Here is a 21,813-nt window from a genome sequence, read left to right on the forward strand (position 1 = left end):
ACCAGTATTCAATTTATGGAGCCCTCCAAAATTAAAAATTTTAAGTAGAGTAGCAATTTAAAATATAACTTTTAATTCAACTGGTAAAACAAAGCAAATAAACAACCACTAATTAAAATGGGTATAAGCCTGTGAGTAAAGGCAAAGAGAAAATTACTTGTCCGCAACTTAAAATAAGTACAGCCAGATGGAGACTGTTTCCTTGAGATACTTGGCAGGGCAGGATCTGCAAACATACGATACAACAGAATTAAATTAAATCAAGTAAAGTACAACACCCACGGAGTTGGTCCCAGGTTCAGAAGACGAGCCGTTTGTAAGTATTCTACATTTCTATGATCTGTAAAAGCAGTCACTGGATGAAGTGTTCCTTCTACCAGGTGCTGCCATTCTTCAAATGCGGATTTAGCTAACTTCTATTGTTTATTTCAGGTAGGCTGTGTTTATGAGAGTAAAAAGCAGAAGGATGCAATAACATCTTAGGTCCTTCATGTTTTGACAAGATTGCCCCAAGGGCAGTGTCGGATGTGTCAACTTTGATGATGAAAGGTAAAGTCAAGTCTCAAGTCTGGTTAAGCCAGACAGGTGCTGAGGTGAAAGCTCCTTTTTATTGTTCAAAAGAGTTACATTTACGGCGACCATGTGAAGATGAGTACCCTTTCATGTCAAAGCAGTAATAGGAGCAACCATTGTGGAGAATCCCCGGATAAATCACCAGGAATAATTGGTGAATCCTATAAAACGTTGAATGCCTTTTACGTTGCTCATGAGGGAATCACCATTTTTCCAATTAATTCGATATCGATTACATTTCTGGATGCTCTAGTGTCAAGCATAGCCAGGAGAGGAAAACAAGAAAAACAAAAGCGCAAACGCACATAGTGAAGTAAATAAAATCAATTGATTATTTGTTTATAGGGTAATATATCTGCGTACATCAGATTAGTAATAAGACAGCATTTCATGTACATAGACGTGTTACCAGGCATCACAGGGTAAGTACTGCATTGAGGGACCGTCTGGGCACTTCAGGACACTTCAGGACGCAGCTTCTGCTTGGGGCTGTGTTGGTACAGTTTGAGTCTTACTTGTTAGTAAGCTCTCCCGATCACCTCTCCGTCCAGCTAGTTACCAGTATAAACGCTGGTAGGAATCAGAGAGGTTCCAGCCTCCGGTTAGCTTTGGAGCTGTTAGTCCATGTGTCCCATAGAGTTTTTACGGCCGTCGTGAAACTCTATGGAACACATGGACTAACAGCTCCAAAGCTAACCGGAGGCTGGAACCTCTCTGATTCCTACCGGCGTTTATACTGGTAACTAGCTGGACGGAGAGGTGATCGGGAGAGCTTACTAACAAGTAAGACTCAAACTGTACCAACACAGCCCCAAGCAGAAGCTGCGTCCTGAAGTGTCCTGAAGTGCCCAGACGGTCCGTTCAGCAAGTGGAGGAAAAGTTCCTGGCAGTGAGGTGGATGTCCCTTGATGCAGTACTTACCCTGTGATGCCTGGTAACACATGTCTATGTACATGAAATGCTGTCTTATTACTAATCTGATGTACGCAGATATATTACCCTATAAACAAATAATCAATTGATTTTATTTACTTCACTATGTGCGTTTGCGCTTTTGTTTTTCTTGTTTTTCAGTTGTTCTAGGGGTTAATTACCCCTATACACAGCAGCAGATGCCATTTCTTAACATAGAGGTTGTGTATTATATTTAACACAGAGGTGATTAAGGGGTTAAAACAGTAGAGGTTTTTTGTTGCGCACATCTATTTTGTTTTTTCACTGTATAGCCAGGAGAGGGATCTCCATATCTCCCTCTTGTAGTGTAAGTGGAAACAATAAGTGGGTCTGACTCAACAAGCTGGACTGGATGCGATTAACATGATGATCAGACTGGATAGGGATTTTTTTTTATACTGCCCAGCTCAAATTCCCTCTGTTGAGTCGGGTTTTTTCATTTTCCAAAAATGTATGACCTTTGGGCTTGTTCGGGCCAGAAGCAATAGTGTCCTGCAAGGCCCACTCTCATGCTATCAGTAGGATAAATTTGTGGGCATAGATCAAAAAAAATCAGTTGGCACTGATTCATGAAGCCCCTAAGCTTTCCGGTAGTGCTATCTTAGACTCGTTTAGGTAGTCATTGGCGGACTGGGGAAAGCTTGGTCTTGCAAATTGTCCAATCGGATTTGAAGCATGTTTATTTGCACTTGCAATGTCACACTGACACCTAGCAATTTGGTAATTGCATAATTTGGCTCAGCAAAATACATTTTTGGTCAGATTAATCTACTGTATCAGGCACAGAGTATGGTCGGCTCAAGGACAGAGAGTGGATCCCAATGGCAGGAGCAGATGAGACTGAACTGAGCCCAGAACGTGGTCGGAGAGGTGGGCTGAATATCAGCGTTGTTACATAGTTACATAGTTACATAGTAGATGAGGTTGAAAAAAGACATACGTCCATCAAGTTTAACCTATGCTAAATTTAGACAACAGATACTTTATCCTATATCTATACTTACTTATTGATCCACAGGAAGGCAAACAAAAAACCCAGTGTCATATCAGCCAATAATATCTCATAAGGGGAAAATTTAATTCCTTCCCAACTTCAAGAATTGGCAATCGGATTAATCCCTGGATCAACATCCTTCCTATGTATACTTATTTGGTTTATCCCTGTATATCTTTTCTTTCTAAAAAGATGTCCAACCTTTTTTTGAACAAATTTATTGTATCTGCCATCACAGTCTCCATGGGTAATGAATTCCACATTTTAACCACCCTTACTGTAAAGAACACTTTCTTTGTTGCTTGTGAAATCTCCTTGCCTCCAACCTAAAGGGATGCCCCTGAGTCCTTTGTACTACCCTTGGCATGAATAGTTCATTTGAAAGCTCCTTGTAGTGTCCCCGAATATATTTGTATTTAGTTATCATATCCGCTCTTAAACACCCTATTTTCTAATGTAAATAAATCTAATTTAGCTAGCCTCTCCTCATAAGTTAGATTGTCCATCCCCTTTATTAATTTGGTGGCTCTTCCCTGCACTCTCTGTAGTTACAGAATATATTTTCAAAAGAGTGGTGCCCAAAATTGTACTCTATATTCAAGATGTGGTCTTACTAATGCTTTGTAAAGGGGCATAATTATGTTTACTTCCCTTCCATCCATTGCCCGTTTAATGCAAGATAAGATCTTGTTTGCCTTTGCAGCTATTGCATTACTTTGGGCACTATTGCTAAGCCTGCTGTCTACAAGCACTCCTAAATCCTTCTCCATCAAGGATTCCCCCAATGTATCCCCATTTAATTTGTAAGTCGTCTGTATATTCTTGTTTCCCAAATGCATAGCCTTACATTTATCTGTATTAAACCTCATCTGCCATTTACCTGCCCATGTTTCCAGTCTCTCCAAGTCCTTCTAGAGATAAACTACATCCTGCTCTGATTCTACTACCTTACACAATTTAGTATCATCAGCAAAGATGGAGACTTTGCTCTCGAAGCCAACCTCAAGGTAATTAATAAATAAGTTAAAAGGCAGGGGTCCCAGTACTGATCCTTTTATCCCAACCTGAAAAAGTTCAATTTATTACAACTCTCTGTTGTCTATCCTTCAACCTGTTTCAATCCAGGTGCAAATATTTTGACTGAAGCCAATTTGCTTTATTTTGTACACTAACCTTATGTGGAACCGTATGAAAAGTCTTTGAAAAAAATCTAAGTAGACCACATCAACTGCATTACCCTGGTATAAAATCCAACTTGCCTCATAAGTTGGAATGTAAAATAAGTTTAGTTTGGCACAAGCTATCCTTCATAAATCCATGCTGAGTATTACTAATAATTTTGTTTTCCATTAGGTACTCCGGAACCTTGAAGTAGCTTCCCCACTATTAATGTTAGGCTTACAGGTCTGTAATTCCCTGGTTGTGATCTAGCATCCTTTTTAAGTATAGACACCATGTCTGCTTTACGTTAATCTTGTGATACTGAGCCTGTGGAAATGGAGTCCTTGAATGTTAAATGTAATGGTTTGGCTATTACTGAACTTTGCTCTTTAAGGACTCTTCGTTGTATGCCATCGGGGCCAGGTGCCTATGCACTTCCTCCTAAGTTAACTAATTGTTCGCTGATATAGAGGTTGTGACTTCCTCCTGCTGCACTATTATTGCAAGTGATTCTTCCCTGGCAAATACTGAAGCAAAGACTTTGTTTAAAACCTCTACTTTTTCCTTATCTCACACTGAAAGTTCGATATATTTATTTTCTAACTTTTTTATTAACTTTTTGTTAAGAGAGATTTTTTTTAAATTCACGGTTACTCATAAGGTAAACAAAAAAAGGGAGTGAAATTCATGATCAATTAAAAACCTGCACCACATTGACCTGAGTAATAAGTGAATAATCCTAGTGATAGGCGGTGAATGTAAAACTGTGAATTGATACGTGATCATCATAAAAAAATGGCGGGTACAGAGAGTTGCATACTACCATAGAACTCACTTAGTCGCACACCACCCAAATAAAACATAACATTTAAATGAATAAATTAAAAGATGTATCATTAAGATACATGTTTTCATTTACTCATAATCTGTATATCTTCTATGTTGCATCATATACTGGAACACAATGCAATTTATCAATAATGTAATTTTAATAAAAATTATAATAAATGCATTACATTTTTATTCTATAAATTTCTTCATATATTATTTTAAAATATATATATTATAGTTCATTATCATCTCTGTGATTAAATGGGAGTGTTCTGAAGGGGATAAGCATGTTTAAAATTGCACCCTCATTTTTTATGTTCAATTAGGTCCAATACTTATCCTACACGTATGTCCAATAGAATGCATTTGGGATCTCCCATTAAGCTTGTTTATACAAAGGATTAAAGTCTGCATTTATCTTTGAAATTGTTTCTGATTAATTTCACTTCTCAAGCACAAATTAGCTCAATACAATTTTGAAATAAATGATGTAAATGTGAAGCCTTCGTTAAGGCTAGTTAATCCATTGTGCTTCTTTACAGTACAGTACATGGTCAGTTCGCAGGAATGTAAGGTTGGTGTCATTGCCATTATGGTAGCTATTTACATGTCGGGCCACCAAAGTTCAATTAGGTCCAATACTTATCCTACACGTATGTCCAATAGAATGCATTTGGGATCTCCCATTAAGCTTGTTTATACAAAGGATTAAAGTCTGCATTTATCTTTGAAATTGTTTCTGATTAATTTCACTTCTCAAGCACAAATTAGCTCAATACAATTTTGAAATAAATGATGTAAATGTGAAGCCTTCGTTAAGGCTAGTTAATCCATTGTGCTTCTTTACAGTACAGTACATGGTCAGTTCGCAGGAATGTAAGGTTGGTGTCATTGCCATTATGGTAGCTATTTACATGTCGGGCCACCAAAGTGTCAAGCTTATTTTCTTACAGAGTTCACATGTTCCAAAATGCGTCTTCTCAGTTCTCTAATCGTCCTGCCCACATTTACACATCACCAAACATACATTGTGGTTTTGCAATCGATAAAGTGGTTCACAGTACAGTATATTCCTTAGTCTTCTCCTTATTAAAAAATGTCCTTTAATTGACAAGTCCTTTATTGGGGTTGACAACCAGTCTTTTTTTTTTGGGAGGGGGGTGGTAGTGGCTGTTGACATTACACATCTCAACCTGATCAAATTATATTGTAAGCTTTTCGGAGCAGGGGCTTCTTTTCCTGAATGTTACTTTAATGTCTGAAGCATTTCTCCCCTTTATGTGTTATTTATATGATTGTCACATATATTACTGCTGTGAAGTGCTATGTACATTAATGGCACTATGTAAATAAAGACATACATACATAAATAGAAGGAGACTCCAGTGTTTTTCAAAGATATTTTTTTTTAAACACCTTTTATTATATGTTCCTATACAACAAATTGATTTGAATGGCTGATTTTCTGGTGTCTAATAGTAAAAATTCCCTATCACAACACTTGGCCATCTTATAGGTCTTTCTTAACAGACCATCACAGTAGCCTCTCCTGCAGAATCTCTCTCAAATCACATTACTGATTTTTAAAATCATGTATTGATAAGCAATTTCTTTGCAACAGTAGATATTGGGCAATAGGGATACCCGCTATTAGAGATTTGGGGTGTTGGCTCTAAGCCAATAGAAGGCTGTTAGTGGCCGTTTTTTTTACAATGGACAGTGGTGTTCATTTTGCCCTCTATATCTTTATGTATTTAGAGATCAAGGAAGGTAATCTTAACCTTATGGATCTCTGAAATCAGTCGAATGTTCATTGTGTTCACTTTTAAGACTGTCACAAATTAATTAAATTATTGTTTGGTGCCCATACCACCAGTATATCATCTTTAAATCGCAGACATAAAACAATATGGATCATGGAAATGGCAACCTGCTGCTGAATACTATTTTATCCTCTCACCAGCCAAGGTAGAGGTTTTCATACAGGTTAGAGCATATGCTCTGCCTATCACTGTGCATTAGATCTGGTAGTAAAACTTTCAGTCGAAGGTAAAATTGTTATGCGTTAGCACATACTCCATTAATGGGATTACAAAAGTGTTATGTCTTGCGAATCTGAGATCGTGATTTAAGGAAATGTTTATAAGCCTCAATAACACTGGATACACTCTGTGCGTTTCTCCTCCTTGGAGGTTCCAGCTGAAACCGAGGTGGAGGCTTCATACAGCGTCATCTGTCTGTCCCGAGCTGTCTCCAGAGTTTCCATCTGAAGAACGAACCCGGAAGTGCGGGAGACGAAAAACGCGAGTGCCCCAGTGTACCGATTGCATTGAGCAGAGAGACCGCTCTGCAACCTGCGCTGTCGGCGTTGATCATGTGATCTAACTGCGCATATTCAAGAATATTATTCAAACACCATGTGAGTGTGATTTTATCTTTTCTGCTGCAGATAAAAAAAGTGTTTTGCAGTCTATACTATGTCCGTTCTTTTTGACATCTTTTATGTGCTCTGAGGATTCTACCATATGCTGTTCCTATATGTGACAACCACACAATAATTGCAGCACAAAGAAACATTTACATTACAGTATAAATTTTATTGGGTGAATGAGAATTACTTCCAAGACCAAGGCCCAAGACATATTGCACAATTTGTATATGTTCTTCTATTGCATGTTTTGCGCTCCCTGATTTCTCTGGACATCTAAGAACCATGTGGATTAAGAAAGTAATCCCCATCAAAGGTTGAGCAGCATCTGATCAAGTTGTTTGAATTTTGTGATTTTTATATGCACAAAATCACTATTGAGTTGATTTACTAGGCACTATTAAGCACTATAAGGTTATTGGGTATAATGTTATGCCACTTTAATATTAATTTTCACACAAATTAATATTTGGAGTATCCTCACTTTTAGGATCACTAATTAGATTTAAGCGCTGTTTGATAACACTTCTCATTTTCATTGTTACTATATGTGGCAGTCCAATGCCTAGATGATGGCTGGTCCTTACTCCACTAGGATCCCAAGGCAGGGTGCCCTCTTGGGTGAGAATGCCCTATGACCCTATCAGAGCTACTCGGGGGGGATACTCTGAGGCCCTTACTGAGGAACCTCCTATAGCGTACCTGTCCATCCTCTCTTGTGGGTGGAACACACCTCAGGGCCATATAAAGGGTCCCTAGTATTTAGGAGTGACACGCTCCCTAAACTAGAAAATAACAAAGGGGGTACCAATACTAACACACACATAGTTACAGACTCACAAGACTTACATTATTTACATTGAGATCCCCCCATATTGGTCTCCTGTCAGTATCTGAAGTAGAATATTCCATCCCACCCTATATATACACCCCATAGTGGCATCACTAATCACTATAGCTACTAGGGGAGTTGCATGACATTCTCTTTAGTATCAATACTTAGTGACATCACTAGGCACCTTGTAGAACGTGAGTGTGGTTAGGTTTCTGCCCAGCAACTCCACACCTTGTGATAGTAGGCTGTTATACTGTAGCTACCCATACAGTAAACCACACTAGGGCCCATTAACCCCTTAAGTAAGTAGAAATCCCACAGGGGTGCTACATAAACAACAACAGCTCCTATACGTTTCTCATCCTTTGGTGCTTTGTCAAGGAGGTCCTAGAATAATTAGATGACTGTGCTAATGAGAGGATTGCCTTAAAACCTGCACTGTTAGTGGTTCTTGAGGACTGGAGCTGGGAACCACTGCTCTAGTAGAATGTGCCAATGGTGATTTAGCACATCACAGACACTATGCCATTGCTTGTTATAAGTACATATAATCCTTATAGGTTGTTTGTTTGTTGAGTGTACGACTGGTATTCCCATATAGTAAGTTGTTTCAGTCCGTGCTCTTAGCTCTCTTATATGCCTTGTCAATGCATGTTTTACTATAGCCTCGATTGAGGAATTTCAGTCTCATGATGTTTGCCTGTTGTTCAAATAGAGAATCATTAGAGCAATTTCTCCTTGCTCTTGTATGTATGTATGTATGTATGTATGTATTTATTTATATAGCGCCATTAATGTACATAGCGCTTCACAGTAGTAATACACGTGACAATCATATAAATAACATAATACAAATAACAGGTAATTGGAATAAGTGCTTCATATATAAAAGTAACATTTCGGAAGAGGAGTACCTGCTCTGAAGAGCTTACAATGTAATTGATAGATAGAAAGAATGTACAGAGACAGTAGGAGGGCATTCTGGTAAGTGCGTCTGCAGGGGGCCAAGCTTTATGTATCATGTCATGTCATGGCATGAACGCTTTAATATTCTCAGTACATATTTAATTATTAGATATTATATGTATCATTATTATTTATCAACATGTTCAATAGTTCAGTATGTTTTGGGGAACAATAGTGCAAAATGCATCTTTGAACCATAGAAAAATATTAATAAATAATATATTATACATTAGTTATTTTCTTTTACTTCCATACCCACCACATTTACTTTCATTGTATTAATTTTATCTCACCTTGATACCAAATAGCTCCTTTAATGGTCATATTAAGCAAAGGATGAATCATTGCATTCCACAGTACTGAGTAGTCACAAGGTCCAGCTACTAGTTCTGGAAAAGGAGACCTTGTAAAATAAAATAACAATTCATTAAGATTGGTAACGTTTACAAAATACATACTGGGCTATATTTACTAAGCAGTTTTTGCACCCTCCAGCACTGAAAGAAAGCCTTCAGTCTGTACTAGTAAATAGGCTGTAAGGCCGCGCTTATAGTGCTGGCGACGCGACCGATGACGTCACCCGTCGCCACCGGCGAAAGTTGTAATTTCACTTTTAGCGACATCGCTGGCGACAAGGCCAGTGACGTCACTAAAAGGGGCGGGCCGCGCAATTTGATTGGTTTAGAGACAGTCACATGTGGCGACTGTCTCTAAAAAATTAAATTTACCCGGCTTCCAAATTTTTAGACGCGATGTTGCTCCGTCGCCATCACGCTTACTATAAGTGCTTGCGACGGAGTAAATGTATTTGTTTTGGAGCGACGTTTCGTCGCCATGCACTATAAGCGCAGCCTAAGGCGTCTTACAGTCTGGGCCAGCTTGATGGCAGTGCCATCAGTGGGACTGCACCTGGTCCCACACTTAGAGAGGCCCATGCTCTTCCCCAACCTAAGTTCAGTAATCACAGTTTAATGTTGTGGTGGTTAAATTAACCACCATAACATTTAAACTGTGATTGCCGGGCCCGGGGGAGTGTTTGTGGTCCCTTTAAATGCTGGCCTCTCCATCGGCTACCATGTGACAGCACATCGCCATGACAACACAACGTCACATGACGCGAGGGAAGCCAAGAGGCCCTGCGTATCATGTGACATTGCGTTTTCATGGCGAAGCAGTCAGGAGGGGATGTCGACTCCGAAGCAGGTAAGAGGCCCCACCAATCTCCATCTGCATTGAGTCTCACAAAACTCCCTGCTGGCCCTGCTTCCAGCGATCATGTTTACGAAGTGGTGCTATTCCACAAGAGACTTTCTATCCACTGGAAGAAAGTTTGGGGGTAATTCTATATTATATATTGTATTCTGACTTGTATACACCAAGTCCTTCCTCTCTTCTGTAAGCTTTTATTGAACAATAAGGTAACATAAAAAAAAGTGGGGGGAGGGGGGCGGACAGTAATAGGTGGCAATAACTCAGGGAAAGGTAAATTGAGATAATTTTAACAGTAGATGGGATACATATCTGCTCCTGAAAGCTGCTGGTTCCAAAGAGGAAGAGGAAATAACCTCACATGCAGGAAAAGGGGCAGGCAAAGACCAACAGCCAGAGGTCTTGGATTATACCAATCAGCCAGTGGAAAGCTGTTAGGCAACAGGCTGAGCAGTCAACAAAGCAATTACAATGTTGCAACAGACTAGACTGAGGAGTGCTGGCAGCTTGGCAGCAGAGAAAATACATACTGGTTCCAGAACATATTGTCTGAAATGGCTGTTCAGGCTGTATCAATTAAATTAAATCAATGGGGATATTTGGCCAAACACGGCCCGAAGAGCCACTTTGGACAATATACGATTACCCCCTTTATGGACTATTCAAGTCAATTTGCCATAAGGTGTCTTCCGGTGCTGGATGTGGGTCCTGTGGAATAGTACATATGGGCTAATACATATGTTCATATAATCTCTCCCCATATTGTTTGGTAATGCAGTAAAATTAAAACAAACTACATACCTTGATACATTGATGTCAGTAATGCATATACTAAATGAGTATTATAATATTGCTTTAGCATGTATTTTGCTGTACAGTACATAGATTACAATACATTACTTTAAACTGTTTTGAGTTTCGTGGTAATTTAGTAAAGTATTATGTATGAAATGATTTACCTCTCAATGTTCGTTTTAACATTTTCTGAAAGGCCACATTTTTCCAGAGATCTTTTCGAGGACCATGCTTCCACTGGTGTCCCTCCCCATGTGGACGCCACTAATCCAATTGGATACTTCAATGTGTCAGACAAATAACGACCAAACAACCAGCAGACAGCGGAAAAATAGGTGAAATCACCATTTCCAAGGTTTTCTTTTCATAAAACAAAAGATAAATAAAATACAAAAGTGAGGTTATCATAATGTTTTATAAACAGTTCATCAGTATATTCCAGATATCTTTCACAACTTGTGAATGTAGAAAAAACAGGTATACTGTATATCTCCAGATATTGCATAATCAAAACAGTATTAACACAAATATAAAATATGAAAATACTCCTAAAGTTGAAGCCTTTTGCAGTTTTGCTTACTCATTTTACACACCTTTTGGTCTGGAATTAAAACTGGGAATCTCACAGACACTATGATTAAAAGTGAATTTATTAAAAGTGCCAGCCAGGGAGGTTTAAAGCACCAGTTCCCCCAACTCGTTGTTTTTTACCCCCCTATTTTTATAGTATTGGTACTGGGAGTTCTCCTGGAGTTGTACCCTTTGTTTCCCGAGGCACTTACTGGTGAAGTTAAAATCTCTGCCACTGGTAACAATATGGCTGCCACATCATTGGTTGCGGCATCCTATTTGACGGCCATTTAAATCCACTTTAAAAAAACAGGAAGTAATGCTGGTAACTTCACCAGTAAGAATCTCATGAATCAGGAGTCCCTTGAGTTTAATATAGCACAGGTCAGCTCCCTCCGTTCCCATACCATAAGAAAAAGGGGGTTTGGGTGGATTGCTGCTTTAAGTGATATGTCACTGAGGACATGGTAGCATACATAGTGCAGTGTACGAAACTTAGTGCATTAGTTTATACATATACTCATCATCATTATATAGCACATCATGTACACTATCAGTGTATACTGGAGATACTCCGCATCATTGTACAGATCCGGGTGTTAACTATCAGTGTACAGAGATACTCAGCCTAATTAAACAGTGCAGCATGTTCACTGTCAGCATTTACATACTCAATATCATTGTACAGTGCGCCGTGTTCATTATCAGCATATACATACACATCATTGGTATACAGTGTGGCATGTTCATGCTCAGCATATAGAAACTGAGCATCATTGTACACTGCTACATTTTCATTATTAACGTATTATCTAATTCTCACACTCCCTTGTATCCCCCCTCAAACATCCCCATTTCCTCTCATTCACTCACTCTCTCTCTCTCTCTCTCTCTCTCTCTCTCAAACCCCCTTTCTCAAACCCCCTTTCTCTCACTTTTCCCCCTCTCACTCCCCATCTCTATTACTCCCCACTCTCTCTCTCTTACTCCCCCATCACTCAACCCCCTCTCTATCTCTCACCCACTCCTGTCCCCTTTCTCTCACCCACCCCTCTTTCACTACCCCAATCTCCCCCCTCTATGTCCCTCCCCCTCTCCCTGTCCCTCTTCCCTCTCTCTCATTCCCTCCTATCTCCTTCAACCTCTTTGACTTTCTCACACCCTTCCACTATCTCTCTCTCTCTCTCCCCCTCTAACACAAGCCCCCTCACATCTCCCCTCTTTAAACACACTTCTATCCACCCACACACGTGTCTACCTCCCTCGCTACATTACACACCTCTATAACCCCCGGTAAACACAACTCCCTCCACACTCACTTCTCCGTCCCACCTCTCACATATCAGCCAGTGCATGCTTCACTGCCCATACCTCTTACATCAGAGTCCTCAGCCACACAGAGATTCTATGCAGCCAGCTGGCGGAACGCAGTGCTAGGAATTGAGGGGCATAGTTTTTCAGTGCTCAGAGGCTTTCAATCACTGCCAAACACTTAAGTAGTTGTGTGTGACGGTGAAGGGGTTAACCAAGCTCGTTAATAAAAGGTCAAGCCCACTTGGTTACCCCTGACGTGCGTGGGGGTCCTAGAGTGTCAGCTCTTGGACCCAGGTGTTGAAAATGCATTGCTGCTATATGATCGCACGGTACGGGGACCTCTTGACCTATTCCGGGAGGGATGGGAAGGGGAGACTACTAATACTGATGCTTCTGTGCTTCAGTATGTAGTAGATCTCAGAGACCGGCTAGAAATGCTTATGGGGTTGGCACAGGATAACCTCAGGGAGGCTCAGACTAAGCAGAAAGCTTGGTATGACCAAAATGCCCATAGCAGATCATTCATCCCAGGACAACAAGTGCTTGTTCTAAAGCCCACTCGGCAGAACAAATGAATGGCTGCCTGGTCTGACTGTACACGGTTCTCAGAAAGATGAATGAGTACAACTATGTTGTACAGTTAGATGGAGAAACAGGAAGAAATAGGACCTATCATATCAATATGCTGAAGGAGTATTTTGCACCGAGTGTGGCATCAGTGCTGGCTATTTGTAGCCCACCGATGGGGGACCCGGCGAGCAATGCTCTGCCTTACCTCCTAGGGGAGTCTAGGAACGGGGGCACAGTAGAGCAGGTTGAGATAGGGTCCCAGCTCAGTGAGCAGCAGAATATACAGGTGAGAGCTATGCTAGATCAGTATAGGGTTCTGATATTCAGAACACATATCACAGATCACCCAGTGCTTACCGGTGAGCTGAGACCTCTGCATAAGCATGCCTATCGGGTATCAGCAGAGGTGAAGGGCAGTATAGAAAGGGAAATAGAGGAGATGCTGGCCCTAGGGGTAATTGTACCGTCCCAGAGCCATTGGGCTTGTCCGGTAGTCCCAGTACCTAAGAAGGACGGGACCACCCGCTTCTGTGTGGACTACCGGCAGCTCAATGCAGGAAAGGTGTCAGATGCTAATCCCATGCCCTGCATGGACCAGATATTAGATGAGCTCATGGGGGCAAAGTATCTGAACACCATGGATCTGAGCAAGGGGTATTGGCAGATCCCGCTGACCCAGGCGGCTAGGGAAAAGTCAGCATTCATTACTCTCAGTGGCCTCTGAATTTCTAGTGATGCCATTTGGAATGAAGAATGCACCGGCTACCTTCCAACGCCTGGTCAATAGCTGACTGGAAGGGATGCAGGGTTTCGCCATGGCATACCTGGACGATATTGCAGTGTTTAGCAGGACATGGGACAGTCACCTAGTTCATGTAGCAGCGGTGCTGAACAGAATTAGGGAAGCAGGGCTCACCTTGAAACCCACCAAGTGTTTAGTTAGTATGGCAAAGGTTTTGTACCTAGGGCACAGGGTGGGCGGAGGGCACCTCAAGCATGAACCAGCTAAGGTTGAGGTTATAGTGCAGTGGCCAGTCCCCAAGGCCAAGAAGCAGGTTATGGCTTTTTTAGGCACCGCTGGCTACTATAGGAAGTTTGTCCCACAGTACAGCGCCGTGGCTAAACCCTTGACAGATCTGACACAGAAGCGACTCTCAGTTCTGGTAACCTTGTCTTCTGCCTGTGAAACAGAGTTTCAGGCACTCAAGACAGCACTGGCCAGCGCACCCATCCTCGCAGCCCCTGACTATTTTAAAAGATTTTTGGTGCAGAGCGATGCCTCCGACTACGGTATCGGTGCTGTACTCAGTCAAATGGGGGAGGTGGTCGGAGAGCACCGTGTAGTGTACCTGAGCAGAAATTTACTGCCCAGGGAAGTGGCTTATGCCACAGTTGAAAAATAATGTTTGGCTATTGTGTGGGCTCTGAGGAAACTGCAGCCCTATTTGTATGGCCGGACTTTACAGTGATCACTGACCACAATCCCTTGAGTTGGTTACAAAGGGTGTCTGGGGAAATGGCAAGCTCCTTCATTGGAGTCTTGCCCTGCAAGAATTTGACTTTTACATCCAGCACAAAAAAGGCAGTGAGCATGGAAATGCAGATGGACTTTCACACCAGGACAGTCCCAGCGAACCAACCTCAAGATTTGACAAGCCAGTTAAACCGCCGGATGAGGCGATCGTAACACAGGCTGCAGCTTGATTGGGGACGTGTGATTGGGAAGGGGTTAACCAGGCTCCTTAATAAAGGTCCAGCCCACTTGGTTATCCCTGACCTGTGCATGGGGTTCCTAGAGTGTCAGCTCTTGAACCCAGATGTCAAAAATGCATTGCTGAGACTGTGCACTTTTACGAAATTGAAGATTTATTTGTCTTTTGCCTTTACTGGGGTGCGGAGACCGGGAGATTTCTAGGCTGCAAGTTTCAGGGTGGGTTTGTCGGAGAAAGTCTTTACAGAATGTGGCTATGTATCGGGGTTCCGGAGTTATGGGATACCCCAAAAGTTGGATCCGGGAATCGAGTGAGATTCTCTGATACAGCCAAGCACATTGCTCCGTCAAACTCTGATTCTGAAAGCGTTCTTATGACTCACGACAGGATTCCTGCTGCAGCATCATCCAGACAAGGTAAATGGTATGAAGGGGCTAAACTATACCTGCAGCTATACACGGAGTCCCTAGTGTAACAGGTGTTCCCCAGTATAGGAAAGGTACCCAGATACATGCCCAGGTACTCTGAACCTGGTGTAGGGGTTCAGGGGATGCTCCAGCTATGTGATAAAGCTGAGAATGATTGCAGTGTGTAAAAGTTTTAAAAGTTATTTTTCTAAAGTGTGCCAAGAATGAGGCTAGTGAGGGTAGGTGAATTATACTCTCACTCCATCCCTGACACCAGAATAGGAACTTACATATTTTAGCACACAGAAGACAGGACACAGTATATTTTATTAAATGGTTATATTTAATATGTATATATATATATATTGATAACCTGTAAATGAACTGTGGGATTTCCAAGTCCTGAATCCCAAGGGACCAGATGGCTACCAAGCTTGGTGCCTCTGTGTCTGTGCGGAGTCCGTACTTGAAAGCCTCAGGGGTGCCAAGGTGTTAGAACAGGGGGGGTACTGCAGTTCTGCTTGAGTAACCACATCCTGGGCTAACACAGGGCTATCCGGCCACCATTTGCCAGAACCCAGACTCTGTGGAGACTGGGCAGCGGGAGGGGTCAGTATGCAAAGAGGCAGAGGTGCCAGGTTGGCGCATCCCCCCCGCAGTTAATACCACTAAGGTAATGAAGGGGTTAACACCTCCCGCTACCACCTGTAGGCCTAAACATCCATCATTGGGGCTACTACCCCCTTCAACCAATCTCTCTCTCTACAGGCATATACTGTAGCTGGTGACTTTTATTTACCCTGACACAATGGGCATAATAAGCCACTATAGCAGTCAATGGGCAACCTATTAAAACAATCATGCACAACAATACACAACAATTAACAATGAAAGAATATAGATAAAATACATATTAATGTACTAAATAATTTGTCATTAGATGTACAGTAGCATTGGGGCCTTTTGGGTTCTAGTTGCATACATTTTGGTAACTAACCCAGTAGGACTCCAAAGTATATATACAATGTAGTACTTTTGGAAAATCATTAATTGAACTATGTGAGAAAGAAAATCCTTACCAGCTGTTGGTAAAGACCACTGCAAATCCACCTTTGCCAGGTCTCTCAGTTCAGTTTGAGACGCTGTTAGTGCTGCTGCAAATAACCGAACATGGGGGTAATGAGCAGCTTCAGCTAATTCCTTGCTGGCATTAAAAATCTATGTAGGAAATAAAAATGGCACAATTTAGATGTGAGAGTATTTTAATCTACCCCATTTATTTAATAAAAAGACAGTTGAACAAACTGTATACACAAAGTAACATGCGTATGAAAATTCAAATGGATATAGTAGCTGGCACAATATAGCTTGCATTCACTTTAAGGTTATCATTAGAAGTAAGTTAGAGGTGCCTAGAGTTCTATAGGCTATTCTGTATACTCTGTACTCGGCTCGTTCGCAATTTTTATTTAATTTTTTTAAATGTCAAAACCATCTTCTCTTAATTCTACACAGGGTGCACAAATACCTGAAGCAGGATCGAAGATACATTTCAATGGATTTTCATCCAAATACCAAATCTGCATTGAAAGAGACTGGTGTCGCTACAGTCAAAGTTTTCTTTCTGTTAAATTAATGGGATTTTTTTCCTGGCTAGTTGAGAGTTTCAAAGCGGACCAATGTGGCAATATTTATGCCCCCCCCTTCAACATATCAAAATTATATTGAATTAACTCCTTAGTAACCATACATGGATGGGGTAAGGGATGTTTTTTTATTTCATAAACCTCTTTGGTGTAAATAAGGGATCCTAGGCTCTCCACAATACGGCCTCAGTATCCTCACTGACCACTTCATATTTTAGTTGCATAGTTACATAGTGTCACGCTGCGCTCACCACAAACAGGACGGAAGACCGCGGGGCTGAGGTGGGGTATGTATAGGCACCGACCCACAACCACGCAGTCCTGTCCGGAGTGCGTAGTCCTAGTCGTACCGCGTCGTAGGGTTGGAGAGGTCAGGGTACTTGCCGTGTTCCAGGGTTGGAGAGTCCGGGTAGGTAGAGTTTCGTAGCCAAGGTCCTGGGTAATAGAAGGTAGAGTAGTCGAGTAACGAAGCCGGGGTCAAAGCGCTGGAGAGTGTAGAAATCCAAGAACAGGCAGGGTCAAACAGGACAGACAGGTTCAAGACAAGACTAAACAGCAGCGGTGAGCACAATGCATAAACAGGAGTTTATGCTCAGCAATGAAGGACAGGCAGAAGCAGGTATATATGTGGGAAGGATCCAATTACCTTGCAGGGGTGTGTACTGGTCCACCAATGGTGTCAGAGAGACACTGATCAAAAACAGCTTGCAATTAGGCTTTCCTGATGCTAGGTCTGGTTGCCGGGCAACCCGCGCGCATGCGCGATGCGCGTCGCGACATGATGACGTCATGCGGTTTACTCAGCAAGTCTCCGCCTGTGGGAGGCTCCAGCAGCTCCCTCACGTTCTCCTGCTTCCTGGTTGCCGAGCAACCCGTGCGCGTGCGCGATGCGTCTCGCGGAGCTCCGCCATCACGCCGCTGTGCCTGCACTGCCCTGGCAGTGCGTGGGCGCATGACTCTGCCCCTTGGTGCTTCCCTGAGTCGGTCTCCGCGCGGATCAGAGGCAAGTGTGACAGTATCCCCCCCTTGAGGGGAGACCTCCGGGCGAACCAGAGATGGTTTCTCAGGATGCCTACGGTGGAAGGCAGAGATGAGGCGGTTGGCATGTACCTGATGATGAGGAATCCACTCTCTCTCCTCTGGGCCATAGCCTCTCCAGTGTACAAGATATTGTAATCCTCCTCTGGATATTCTGGAGTTGAGAATGGTCTGAACCTCGTATTCTTGTTGGCCCTCTACCAGTATGGTTTGCGGAGGTTTAGATTGTCCTTTGGAGGATGAGTCTTGATGATAAGGTTTGAGAAGGGATGAGTGAAATACAGAAGGAATCCTCATATTTTTTGGCAGTTCAAGCCGATAGGCTACTGGGTTGATCCTTTTGGTGATGCGGAAAGGGCCGATAAAACGTGGTGCCAGTTTGGGTGAAGCTACCTTTAGCCGAATGTTTTTGGTAGATAACCAAACCCTTTGTCCTACAGAGTACCCTGGGACCTCTCTACGGTGACGATCCGCTTGTCTCTTGTGTAATATACCAGCGTGCTGTAGATTCCGATGGATCTTCTGCCATAGGTCTTGTAAGTGGCGAATCCTGTCCTCTGCGGCCGGGACTCCAGACTTGGAGATGAGGGAAGGAAGTGCCGACGGATGGAAGCCATAGTTGACCATAAATGGTGACTGTCGGGATGATTCGTTCTGTAGATTATTGTGGGAGAATTCTGCCCATGGGAGAAGTTCCGCCCAGTCGTCCTGAGTGTCAGCGATAAAGCACCTCAAAAACTGTTCCAGAGACTGATTGGTGCGTTCCGTCTGTCCATTGGTCTGGGGGTGATATCCTGATGAAAAGTGTAGGGTAACGTCCAGATTTTTACAAAACGCCCTCCAGAACCGGGAGATGAACTGGGATCCTCTATCGGACACTATGACCTGAGGGGACCCATGTAACCTGAAGATCTCCCTGATGAAAACTTCGGATAACATTGGTGCAGTGGGTAAACCCTTCATAGGGATGAAGTGTGCCTGTTTGGAAAATCTGTCCACCACCACAAGTATTGTGTCCATGCCTCTAGATTTGGGCAACTCAACGATGAAGTCCATCGATATATGTGTCCATGGACGTACTGGGATGGGTAGTGGTTGAAGGAGACCTGCTGGTCTGTTGTGTGGCGTCTTGCTTCGAGCACAAGTAGCGCACGTAGCTACGAAGGCTTGTATGTCTCTCCGCATGTAGGGCCACCAGAATGTGCGTTCGATGAACTCAGTAGTTCTTTTGGTGCCAGGATGGCCTGCAGTCTTGGATGAATGTCCCCACTCCATGACTCTCCTCTGGAATTTACGGGGAGTGAACAACCGGTCCTCCGGAACGTTGAGTCCTGCCGGGATGTTGTTCTGCGCCTTAGTAATGTCCGTTAAGGCACTAAAAGTATTTGCAGCCAAAATACAAGTGGAAGGGAGAATGGTCTCCTGTTGATCCACCTTGTTATCCTCTACCAGGAACTGTCGTGACAAGGCGTCGGCTTTAATGTTTTTAGAACCAGGGATGTAGGAAATGAGGAAGTTAAAGCGAGTAAAGAATAAGGACCATCTTGCCTGGCGAGATCCTAGTCGCCGTGCTCCCTCAATGTACAGAAGATTCTTATGGTCCGTAAGTATCGTGACTGGCGACTCTGTGCCTTCCAGTAAGTGCCTCCACTCTTCCAAGGCCAGCTTGATAGCGAGGAGCTCCCGGTTACCCACATCGTAATTCCTTTGGGCGGAGGAAAACTTTTTAGAAAAATAAGCACAAGGATGAAGTGGAGCTTGATGATTCTTTCTCTGTGAAAGTATAGCACCTGCTCCTACATCGGAGGCGTCGACCTCTACAAAAAACGGTAACGAAGGATCTGGATGGGTTAAGATGGGTGCTGAGGTGAATGCCGTCTTTATTCTCTCGAAAGCCTGGAGAGCCTTCTCAGTCCACCTTGTAGGGTCAGCTCCCTTCTGTGTGAGTGCCGTGATGGGTGCTACTACCGATGAGAATCCTTGAATGAACCTCCGGTAGAAGTTAGCGAAACCGAGGAACCTTTGGATGGCCTTGAGGGAGAGGGGACAGGGCCATTCGAGTACCGCCTTGACCTTGGTAGGATCCATAGCAAGACCGGTATCCGATATGATGTAGCCGAGAAAAGAGGTGGATGTTTGATGGAAATGGCATTTCTCGAGCTTGGCATACAAATGGTTCTCTCTTAAACGCTGCAGGACTTGCTTGACATGCATCATATGTTCCGGCATGGATCTGGAAAAAATTAATATATCGTCCAGGTATACAATAACATGGTGGTCCAGAAGGTCTCTGAAAATGTCGTTGACAAAGTCTTGGAAGACTGCAGGAGCATTACACAATCCAAATGGCATGACCAGGTACTCGTAATGCCCGTCGCGAGTATTGAATGCTGTCTTCCATTCGTCTCCTTCTCTGATTCTAACCAGATTATAGGCTCCTCTGAGGTCCAGTTTGGTGAAGATCCTGGCTCCCTGGAGTTTGTCGAACAATTCGGCTATCAATGGGAGGGGGTAGCGGTTTTTTATGGTGAGTTTGTTGAGGCCCCGGTAATCAATGCAGGGTCTGAGGGTTCCGTCCTTTTTCTTGACGAAAAAAAATCCTGCCCCCGCAGGTGATGACGATTTCTTGATGAACCCCCTCTGAAGATTCTCCTGAATATATGTTCTCATGGCCTGGGTCTCAGGAACAGATAGTGGGTATGACCCTCCTCTAGGAGGTATGGCCCCGGGTAGAAGATCGATGGGACAGTCGTACGTCCGATGTGGCGGAAGTACCTCTGCTTGACGTTTGTCAAAGACATCGCGGAAATCTTCGTATATCCCCGGCAGCTGTACCCTGTCAGGATCCGTGACCTCCATACTTGCCACTGCCTTAGGAGCAGACATGCAATGTTCCAAGCAAAAAGAACTCCAACGAAGTGGCGTGGCCTCTGTCCAGTCAATGACAGGATTGTGGATCCGGAGCCACGGAAGTCCCAGAATGATGTTCGAGGAGGGGGTGTGAATGACATCAAAGGTTATAGTCTCGGAGTGAAAGTCGCTAGTCATGATGTTAAGGGGTATGGTTTGTAAGGAAATGATCGCGGGCTGCAATGGTCGTCCGTCAATGGCTTCAAGACCTACCGGTCGATCTTTGGGTACCAACGGTATTTTATTCTTGAAGGCGAACCTTTGGTCCACGAAGTTTCCTCCTGACCCCGAATCCAGAAAGGCCTGTGTCTGTACTGTGAAGATCTCACCGGATATGGAGATAGGTAGATAAAACCTCGTAGAGGGTTGAGGAGGGGGAAAAGTTGCAGTACCCAGCGTGATCCTCCTTATACTCACTGGGCTTTGGCATTTCCCGGCTTCAATGGACAGTTGAATACCAGGTGGCCGTTATTGCCACAGTAGAGGCATAGTCCCGCTCGTCTTCTTCGTTGCCTCTCGATAGGCGAAAGGCTAGTTCCTCCCAGCTGCATGGGTTCATCTAGGACAGGAGTTGTGGAGAGTAGAGGCCCTATGGTAGACAGAGAAGACGATTGTATACCTCGGGAGTGTTTGTTTCTCTCCATCCTTCTTTCTTGAAGGCGCTGGTCCATCCGAATGCACAGGTCTATCAGGTCCTCAAGTCCAGCGGGACGATCCAGAGCTGCTAATTCATCCTTCAACCGTTCGGACAGACCCTGCCAGAAGACTGCAGATAGAGCCACATCGTTCCAGCCGGTCTCGGCCGCCACCGTCCGGAAGTCCAGGGCATAACGAGCCACAGTACGGTCTCCCTGAGAAATATTAAGCAGAGTGGATGCAGCCGTAACCTTACGTCCTGGA

The 21,813-nt window shown here is 43.3% G+C and overlaps 2 protein-coding genes across 4 annotated transcripts in view; both read right to left on the reverse strand.

Moving 5' to 3' along the window:
- The window catches only part of RPL27A (ribosomal protein L27a), a 240,408-nt gene that overhangs the window by 106,592 nt on the left and 112,003 nt on the right, over positions 1-21,813 (reverse strand). The gene's annotated exons all lie outside the window — the stretch shown is intronic.
- The window catches only part of SIAE (sialic acid acetylesterase), a 77,012-nt gene that overhangs the window by 21,819 nt on the left and 33,380 nt on the right, over positions 1-21,813 (reverse strand). For all 3 annotated transcript variants that reach the window (XM_075604285.1, XM_075604284.1, XM_075604286.1), the window contains exons 4-6: positions 16,399-16,537; positions 10,911-11,106; positions 9,036-9,145 (exon numbers count right to left, since the gene is read on the reverse strand). In XM_075604285.1, coding sequence (XP_075460400.1) covers positions 9,036-9,145; positions 10,911-11,106; positions 16,399-16,537 — 445 coding nt within the window. The remainder of the gene's footprint in view (positions 1-9,035; positions 9,146-10,910; positions 11,107-16,398; positions 16,538-21,813) is intronic.

The sequence above is a fragment of the Ascaphus truei genome, chromosome 6 (assembly GCF_040206685.1).
Source record: "Ascaphus truei isolate aAscTru1 chromosome 6, aAscTru1.hap1, whole genome shotgun sequence".
NCBI lineage: Eukaryota > Metazoa > Chordata > Amphibia > Anura > Ascaphidae > Ascaphus > Ascaphus truei.